This window comes from Haplochromis burtoni, unplaced genomic scaffold (assembly GCF_018398535.1).
Source record: "Haplochromis burtoni strain Fernald_Lab_line unplaced genomic scaffold, NCSU_Asbu1 Contig_294, whole genome shotgun sequence".
NCBI classification, from domain to species: Eukaryota; Metazoa; Chordata; class Actinopteri; order Cichliformes; family Cichlidae; genus Haplochromis; species Haplochromis burtoni.
In genome coordinates this window covers 730,827-740,038 of record NW_024582655.1, presented here as the reverse complement: position 1 = coordinate 740,038, position 9,212 = coordinate 730,827, and the positions used below count along the sequence as shown (strand labels likewise).

General features: G+C 40.8%; 1 protein-coding gene across 4 annotated transcripts in view; it reads right to left on the bottom strand.

Annotated features, from left to right (window-relative positions):
- LOC102313208 (fas-binding factor 1 homolog) overlaps positions 1–8,747 on the bottom strand; it is a 12,236-nt gene extending 3,489 nt beyond the window's left edge. The window contains exons 1-24 of one of the 4 annotated variants that reach the window (XM_005940845.3): positions 8,638–8,740; positions 8,165–8,213; positions 7,980–8,010; positions 6,929–6,973; positions 6,788–6,833; positions 6,635–6,677; positions 6,490–6,540; positions 6,268–6,409; positions 6,057–6,137; positions 5,877–5,924; positions 4,509–4,634; positions 4,284–4,413; positions 3,921–4,075; positions 3,735–3,828; positions 3,205–3,648; positions 3,047–3,112; positions 2,890–2,960; positions 2,138–2,187; positions 1,577–1,624; positions 1,354–1,482; positions 1,133–1,233; positions 816–1,022; positions 399–506; positions 111–250 (exon numbers count right to left, since the gene is read on the bottom strand). In XM_005940845.3, coding sequence (XP_005940907.1) covers positions 111–250; positions 399–506; positions 816–1,022; positions 1,133–1,233; positions 1,354–1,482; positions 1,577–1,624; positions 2,138–2,187; positions 2,890–2,960; positions 3,047–3,112; positions 3,205–3,648; positions 3,735–3,828; positions 3,921–4,075; positions 4,284–4,413; positions 4,509–4,634; positions 5,877–5,924; positions 6,057–6,137; positions 6,268–6,409; positions 6,490–6,540; positions 6,635–6,677; positions 6,788–6,833; positions 6,929–6,973; positions 7,980–8,010; positions 8,165–8,167 — 2,359 coding nt within the window. In that variant the 5' untranslated portion in view covers positions 8,168–8,213; positions 8,638–8,740. Of the gene's footprint in view, positions 1–110; positions 251–398; positions 507–815; positions 1,023–1,132; positions 1,234–1,353; positions 1,483–1,576; positions 1,625–2,137; positions 2,188–2,889; positions 2,961–3,046; positions 3,113–3,204; positions 3,649–3,734; positions 3,829–3,920; positions 4,076–4,283; positions 4,414–4,508; positions 4,635–5,876; positions 5,925–6,056; positions 6,138–6,267; positions 6,410–6,489; positions 6,541–6,634; positions 6,678–6,787; positions 6,834–6,928; positions 6,974–7,979; positions 8,011–8,164 lie in introns of all 4 variants that reach the window. The other 3 variants (XM_005940844.3, XM_014339583.2, XM_005940846.3) reach the window with 3 other exon arrangements.
- Between the last annotated feature and the right edge of the window lie 465 nt (positions 8,748–9,212).

Genomic DNA, 9,212 nt, shown 5'->3' with positions numbered 1-9,212 from the left:
CACACACACACACACACACAGAATGACATTAAGCCATCGTGTTCTCGGACAATCTGCATCTTGACCCATTTTGTACAAAGTACACACGCGTGTGTGTGTGTGTAAAATACTTCGAAGCTGCTCGTCTCTGTGCCGTGCCTCCTGCTCCAGGCCGTGAGCGGTGTGTTCGTGCGTGCTCTCCACCCGAGAGGAAAGCTCCCCAAGCCGTGAGGAGAACTGCTCCATCCTTTCAATCACCCCTGCCACGGACCTGGACAAAGGCGGTGGAATTAAAACTTTTTATACACGAAAAGCTTGCTACATGTATCAGCACTGGCGCTGATATCGTGCACAAAAGAAAAAGAAGCAAAAGCATTAAATGTGTGACTGTCAATTAGACTTTTTGGGAATTTTCTTACCTGGTCTGAGATGTTGCGCTTGTAACAGCATCGATCTCTTCTTCCTTTAGCCTCTTCAGTCTGTGGATCTGATCCTCATAGTCTCTCTTCATCTCCAAGATAGATTTTCTGAGCAGCAATGCAACAAATATACACTAAACCTTAAAGTCATCTATTTGCGATAAAAAACTAAATATTTGGAGACTTATTGAGTTATTTCACTGAGTTATCTGGATAATTTAGTTGAGTAAATCCCAAAACCCAAACCAATTTCAATAAAGCAAAGAAGGCTGGTTTTCTTTTCTTTCTTTCCTATGGTGTTGTCTTTTGAAACTACAACTTCACAGCCAGTAAATTTGTCGCTAACTGTAGAAAATTTGTTCTTGCTTTCATTTCATAGTCAACCTGCTGCCATAAAACAGGTTTTCCTACGTTTACCTCTGAAGGTCTCTGAGTCTCTCCACCTCACAGTCTCTTTCCTGCTGGGCCTGGGCCATTTTCCGCTGGTACTGAGCCTGAAGCTCTGAGCGTTCCTTCTCAGCCGCTCGCGTTACCGTTGCCAGGCGTTCCATCAGGTCTTCGCACTCATGTCGCGCTTGAGTCTCCCGCTGGGCAACCGAATCCTCGAGCAGTTTCACACGAGCTCTGAAAATACACAGAGAGACTTGGGTTACAGACACATGTATGTAGAAGACTTCCACAGTTTCATGTGCTAAACTGAATTGATAAATTGATGTGGTCTAGGAATGGACTACTTGTGTGCGTTCTCCAGGAGCTCCATATCCTGTTTGTGCCGCTGCTGCATGCTCTCCAGTATCATTTGGCTTTGGTCTCGCTCCAGCTGCAAAGTCTTGACCTGAATGATGACACGATAAACTTTAAAGATAAAAAAAAATTAAAATTAAAATTAAAAATACAGTAACAATGCTCCCCCCATCACACCTCACATCCTTCTTGTCACCACATGAGGACATACCTGTCCCTCCAACTGGATGACGCGGGCCTGTAAAGCTTGATAGTCTGCAGGTTGTTCTTTTTCTGTAAGTCGCCGCAGGAGTCCCGCATCAACCACACCGCCTAGGCCCAGCAACTGAGTCTGCATCAGCTTTGAAAAAAAGTAGCCAAATTAAAAACAAACCAAAGGATGAATCTGGTGATTACATTCATTAGTAGGTCTTTGGAAGTGAGGAGGTCCTTACCTGGTTTTGGAGAAGCAGCTGCTGCAGACTGTCGGCTGAAAATGATGCCTGTTCCAAAGAAGAAAGCATTAAAAACGACAACAAGAAAAACTCAGAGACTACAAACCTGTCTTTGGGTGGTATTTACTTCAAAGGGAACGGTGTTGTAGTTCCTCTGCGCTCATTTTGTTTTCTTTGTTCTTTTTAAACGTACTTAAAGAGGTTTGCACTTGTTTTTACTGCTCTACAAACCGCAGGCTTTTGTTATGTAGGCGTAGGTAATGGATAATAGGTATTGATTTGCAGTTAACTGGACATGAATAATTTGAGATTATGACGTAAAGGTCAACAGTGACTTATTTTAAATCTTTATACAGCATTTTCTATATGCTGACAATACACACTGCACTTTTAGGAATCATAGATTCTAAGTTATAAGACTTTTTCTCCATTTTTTCGTGTTCACAGACAGGCAGAAGGACAAGTACATGCAGAAGCAGTGCCAAAAACATCACCTCCTTGGTGGAGGTAAAACATATCTATTACAATTATGTCAGCCTTGATGCATGAAGGTAACAGTACCTGTTGTGGGAAAGCAGCTGATGTGTTTAGCGTTGCATTTTGCTGCGGATCTGCAGGAAAAACAAAAAAAAACATGAGTAACAACCACACCGAGGCGTTACATCTGATATTAAGGCACTGGAGAGAAATCTGATGGTATTTTAGTGAACTGAGTCGTTTCCCTGAGATTACCTACACCACATTGTGCCGGGCAGTGCAGCAGACAGGGGGCTGGGCAAAGGCAGTTGTTGCAAGGTTTCATTTGAAGCCTGAGTGGGCTCTGTTAGCACCTTGGATCTTGTACTGGATGGGAAGTGGTGGGGTTTGGACTGAAGCTGAGGCTGGCTAATGCTAACAGCAGAGGCTAACAAGGGATCAGTATCGCTAGCAGAGTAAACTGAATGATAAGGCGAACTAAGAGCTGATGGATGGAGTGGGTTTGGTGGGGATGATGCTAAGGTGGAGGGGAGGTAACACTCGCCTGTGGGTGTATACTCGTTAACTACAGAAGGAGAGTGTATGAGAAAAGGAAGACACGGTTTAGAAAAAATATGAGCTCATGACTTATTTCTATTTTAAAATGATGTGATACAAGGTAGGATTAGGTATTAGATGGGTTTTTTAAGTATACGGGAAGCAGCCTAATGATTAACATTAACTAGTATGATTGTGTGAGAGGAGTGGTCAAAAGGGTTTCTGCTGTAAATGTGCAAATTGGGCAAATTTGCTGGCAATCTGAATCAGTGACTTTAATAAGATGGAAGGATAGCTACCATGATTAGACCTTTCTTCTCTGACAGGCGTGGAATGAGCAGCAGGACCGAGGCGTCCGGGAAAAGTGTCACTACATAAAATATAAGGAACATTTTTTTTTAAAAAGGGCCAAAACGTTAACATGGATTTAATGGACTTACACAACAAACCCCTTACCTCGTTTCTTTGATTGAAGGAAGCGTGTCTTCTCTGCTTTTGGGAGTTTGTGACGTTACTTGTTTACTAAAAATGAGATCAGGTTATCAATCATTACTGAGAACATGCTCTTTCTGTCTCTGTAGCATTTCTGTTATTGTCTTCAAATTGCACCGTACCTAACACTGAAGTCAGTGAAAGACTCTTCCTGCTTGGATGGTTTTGCCTCTGTGTTTAACGCGGACAGAGCTTTCCTCCTGCTCAGTGCCCCAGCTAACCAGTCATCCTCATCATCCCCTTCTTTCCTCTGGGTCTTAGAAACCTCAGGCTTGGCCTGTTTAATGGTATTGTCAGCTGGGGCTGAGCTCTCTTCTGGTGTTTTTGCAACAGATGTGGAATGGCTACCAGTGAATGAGGGCTTTCTTTCCAGTAAAGGAGACGAGGGGCTCTTTGAAGCCTCTGCTGGATTCTTTGTCTTATCGATGCCCTCCTCTAGATAGACCGGCTCATCTTCTGTCTTGAGGCCCAGCCAGTCGGCTGAGTTGCGTTGTCGAGAAGATGTGGGAGTGGTGGGCTTTGGCTTCTTTTCTGGCGTAGATACACTCATGTCCTCAGTAGAAAATCTGGTCGTGAGAAAAAAAAGATTACTTCTGTTCTGCTGAAAGCTGTAGGCATGAAGCAAACTGTAAATAACAAAACCTGGGCACACCTGACAGACTGTCTACGAGACTGACGCCCTTCAGAAGTGGATCCCAGTGTGGGCTGATAGGATCCAAATGTGAGGTCATCATCTAAACGAGGCTCTGATAGTTGGGAAAACGATTAGCTACTTCATTTTTTTAAGATAGTATTTAATTACAGCCAAGTTAAGGACAAAACTATGGTGCTCTATCACCTTTCCCAGCAGACGTCTTCTCCTGTTGCGGCTTTTCTTGAGACTGAAGCTCGTCCTTCCTCTCGCCCGTTGGTGGTCGCTCCAGAAGACGCGGTGACGTGAAACTCTCCAGAATCTCATCAATTCTGGTACGAGGTCTCTGAGGGGCGTCGGCTCTGAGAGCAACAGGGAACAGAGGTGACGCACAAAAGCAGCTAGGCTAGCAAACCAGACTGAGGCTAGTTTGTAAAGTCAGAGTTTGGTTATGTTTTTAGCTGCAGCCCAAAGCAATACCACAGTAATTATTCATCATTTGAGTGCTATAAATAAGGACAACAACGAGAGTGAGAGGGGAAAAAAAAAAAGTGAAAACAGAGTTGTTACCTTTCCTTGGGAGACCAAAGCGGTGTTTCTTGTTTCTTGGGATTGTTTTTATTGCTGTCAAATCCGAGTGTATCCATTAGGTCATCCTTATCATCCTCAAACGTGAGCTCGCCTTTCTTTGTTGCCTTAGCTGATCAACAAAGAATAAAACACAAGCCTTCAGCATTTGGCAATTATTTAAAAAAAGAAAGGAAACTAAAGGATCCTGGTAAGTTTAAGGCTTACTCGTTTTATTCTTTAGAATGGGAGATGCTGAAGGAGATGGCACAGATTTTTCAGGTTTGGAGAAGCTAGATTTCAAGTCAGGCTTTGAGTCACCTGGAAGCAAATCATCCAGGGGGTCGTCTAGATCTGCAAAAAATAAGAGTCTTTATATCATGAATAATGGATTTGGGCCCCAGAGTGTAAAAGGGCAATAAAACACTTAAATACTTACTTTATTATTATTATTTTTATCTGCTATACCAATACAATAACTTGAAACTGTACTTTGTTGAACTGGATTCATTAACTGACACATTTCCCAGTTGTGAAACATACACTTAGTGGCCACTTTGTTAGGCACACGTTTCAATTGCTCATTAACACACATATTTAATCAGCCAATCACATGGCAGTGCATTGAGGTAGGCAGATGTTGTCAAGATGGCCTGCTGAAGTTCAAACTTTGTATCCGAATGGGAAAGAAAGCTGATTTAAGTGACTTTGAATCTAGAGTAGTTAATGCTAGAGATCAGATGAGAGCACACGGATTACTTTGAGCTGATAAGAAGGCAACACTAACTCAAATAACTTGAAAAACCCAGTTTTGCAGAAAGCATCTCTGAGTGAACCTGTCAAACCTTGAAGCACATGGGCTACAGCAGAATACAATACTGGGTGTGATTTCGGTCAGCTAAGAACAGGAAATTGAGGCTACAGTTCACACGAACTCACAGTCAACCTGAGTAATATTTCTGATCATGTCCATTTACCATTTATTGAACAAAATACAAATATAAATAGTCTGTTGTGAAAAAAGTAAGTGTACACAAGCTAGATCACACAGAATCTAGTTTTTTCTTTGCAGAAATCAGTTGTTTTAGGTGTTTTGCATGTCTGTCAACAATCTCTGACGATTGCTCACTCAAAGTTTTTGAACATTGTTGAGCAAAATCTCTTTAATTGTAATATGTTCTATGCTTTAGTTCATAGTCACCGTCAAAAACAACATTTTACTTCTGACGACACCACAAACTTCAGTGGCAGAGAGAATTAAAGAGAGCAGATGAACTTGTGACATTAAGTTTGGATATATGAGCTTTATCCATAGGCACAAGTTCAAATTATTATTTATACTTGCCCCTTTACATGTATAGATATAATATTGGAATAACTGAAGGGCAATTCCATCTGCTAGTTGGATCATTGTTCTTGGGTGTCAGCGTATGCAAATCTAATTCCTTCCGTATACTTCCAGATTTGTTGATTCGATTTGGAATAGCAAACATTTTACAGTGTACACCTCCACTGTTAAATACTACCCACAAGCACCCACTGATGTGACTTAACTGCAAGTACAGGACTAAACACGTATCAACCACACTAATGTACCTTTAGCGTAAGAAGTCTGAGCAACACCTTCATCCTCACCACCACTGTCTGAGTTAAAGCAACATTTTGAGAGAAACAAAGCAAAGCTGCAAGTCAACAACACATCTGCACCATGTTCATTTATACAAAGCTCAGTCAAGGAAGCGGATGTCACGACAGGGAGGGGGAAGACTCGCTTACCAGAGAAGGTGAACTTCTTATAACTCCGCGCTGAGGATAAAGGTGCAGAGTTCGGCTTCTTCCCCTCTTTGGTGGGTTCATCTGAGGGAAGCAAAGGCAGACAAAAGCCTTTTTCTGATCGCTGCTATTAATGTAAAACTTCAAAGCTGGTAATAATGTGGAGCTAATAATGAGAAAGTAATTTATGCGAGAACACTCTGCACTGAATTACCTGCTTCCTCTGGTTTTGCATTACTCTCGAGCACAGCAGAGTCTTTCTTTGGTCCTTCGCTAACAAGTGGCTTTGTTTGCGCGGGAGCCGAACTGGGCTTCTTCTTTGATGCAAAGAGGTCAGCGTCCATGTCGTCCATGTCCTGCACGAGGACAGAGAGGAAAAGTGAAACGTGCAGTGTGAACTTTATCTTTGCCGCCGCAACCTCAATTAATGACCCACCTTCATGCTCTTGAGTATGTCGCTGGGATCAGCCGCTGACACATCCGAGTCCTTGGACAAAAGAAAATATAAAAAGACAAAATAAACACAAAAGGAAAAAAAAAACGGGGTGAATATGACCCAGTTTGCATATTATCCTACATACCTCAGTGTCCGCACCATCCATTTTTATCTCCTGTGCTAGCGTGCTGAAGATATAATCAGTAGCAGATGAGCAGGAAAAGAAAACAGAACATGAAGAGGAGTAATAATTTACAGCTGGCACATTGCAATTCAAAAAATCTTCCTTCTAACTTACCTATACATAGGTCCTCCGCGTGATGCTTTCGTCCTTACTGGCTGCTCTAGTTGGAAAATTAATTCAAGAAAATATTATGACACACTTTAACATAAAGATAGACACTAATTCTGATAAAACTGCACAACTGCGCTCACTTACTGTCATCATCAAGCAAGCTGTCAAGCAAATCATCCCTGAATGAACCTTAGAAAAGCAGCAGAGGTATGCAGTCAACTTCAGCAAGGTGCAGGAGAGGCATACTACTGCTGCTGCCTATATCTGTATTTGTCGTGGTACGACATCTCATGATCCAATGATTTTGGATCAGCAGGACAGACACACACTGGGTTATATTTTAATGTAGAAATAGGCTTTTATCATTTTACAGTCAATGTTTTGCTGAGGTACAATCACGAGGGACAAGGATGTAATTGTGTGCCAGATACAACATACTTTAATATAAAGTGGACCAGACCAGTGAAACTCCCCTAACTGTCACTGTACAAAAGTTTAACTTTTCTGCCATTTAATTGTCTATATATTACTTAATTACTTTGGTGTAGTATGAATGACCATGGGAGAGGTCTTTATCAAGCTGTAAATCAGTTAAAAGTCTAATTTTATGCCGTGCTTTAGATTGTTCAAAGCCACCCAGCGGGTCAGTGTTGTACCAAAAGAGATTCATCATTTTTAAACTCTTGTAAATGACTTGTTGTCTGTCAAACATATCTTTCATGATTGCTATCAAGTCGTTTGGAGCCACAAACAACATTCCTGTCACAAGGTAGAAGCTGCAATCAGTTTTGGGCAAACTAATTTATATAGAAGCCTTTATTTATCCAGCTAAGTCTCACTGACATTAAAAGTGTCTTTTTAAAGAGTAATCTGGCCAAGAAAGGAGCAGAAATTGCAACAAATACAAAATAATAGTTATATAAAGACACTGTGTTTTTATTTATTTTATATACATAACCCCTTAATAAATCATGTTAGCTACACTCAATATAAGCAAATACATTACACATTAAAACAAATACACAGAAACATCGGAAATCACTACTTGGTACAAGACCGTTTAAACTTTTTTGTCGAATTGATTCTGGGCCCCAGGCCTTATTTTTGATACTCCTGAAAGTTTATTTTAAAAAAATTAAAAATTAAAAAAAAGAAGGAAAGTTAGTAGGATTCAAATAGCACAAGTTTAACTTACTTTTCGAGGCTTTCCCCTTCAGCGTTGTAGCCTGAAAATAGCAGTGAAAATAAGTTTATTAATTTAGCAGATAATCATGAAAAAAGTGAATGATAATGAAATGATCCTCGAAGATTATGAAACCCCGTTACATCGTCAATGAATAAATACAAAAAAATGTCGAGGGAGAGCACAGTTTGACTTACCATGTTCAATCTGTGCTGGTGGGTTTACAGTGTAAGGGTAGTCATCAAGCTAACAGTGCAACAGAACCGAGCAGAATACATTTTTACTGCCATTTTTTTTTATTTATTTATCATTTCATCGTCACTGTTAGCAGCTCTGGGTTTAAGAGCAGCATAAAATGAACACACATAAGCGCCTCCTGTCTCTATTGGCAACCGCTCAGCTACTCTAGCTAGCATTTGTCAAGAACACAACACGACTGGAGCCTTTCGTCTTAATTACTGTGGTTTAAATAGTCACGTATTCATACAGCTCGTTGTGTTTAGCGTTTAGCATCTTAAAGTTGGCCAGCAGACTAACGGTAAAAAAACAAATCACACCGCCCCCACACAACCCATTTCCACAGAGGGTTGCACCTTAGCTACACTGCAAACAAAAGCTAACTAGTGTTCCAGCGCTAGACTTGTGATTAGCATTAAATGTAGCTACATACAAAATAAGCAGTAAACCACCAGCTTCGGTGTTTGGGCCACTCAGTGCTGGAGTAGCGGGTGCCACAACCGTGCCGACCGGCAAAACATACGTTTCCTGTTTACTGTTTGAGGTGCATTATGGGTAGAGTAGTTTCAAGGAAGCCTTCGGGGAAAGGCGTTTGAAAAAAGGCTTTTGATTTGTGCTGTCTAAAAACACTAAAGTTAGTCGTTTTGAACATGAGCTGGTATTTTTAACCAAAGTGCTTGGGCCTGCTTAGTGAGGTCTGCCAAAGTGGTTTACCAGCAGGTGGCATCAAAGCTTAGAAAATGACTCAAGGCAAATCAGAGCTGAGTAATATTTTAAAATCAGTTTAGTAATACTATTAATGTTCTAAAGCCTTTTCTGTTCTCAGAAACAGCTTGCAAATTGACTAGAAGAGTACCTTTAACCTAAACTTGAAATTTTATAAAAGTCATTATAAAAAAAATGAAAAAAAGGGTAATCATCTTTAAAAGTTTACAAGTAGATTTTTAAAAACCTTTTAAACTGAGTTTTTGTGCCTTTCTGATGGCAAAGGGAAGTTTGTCCCACAGT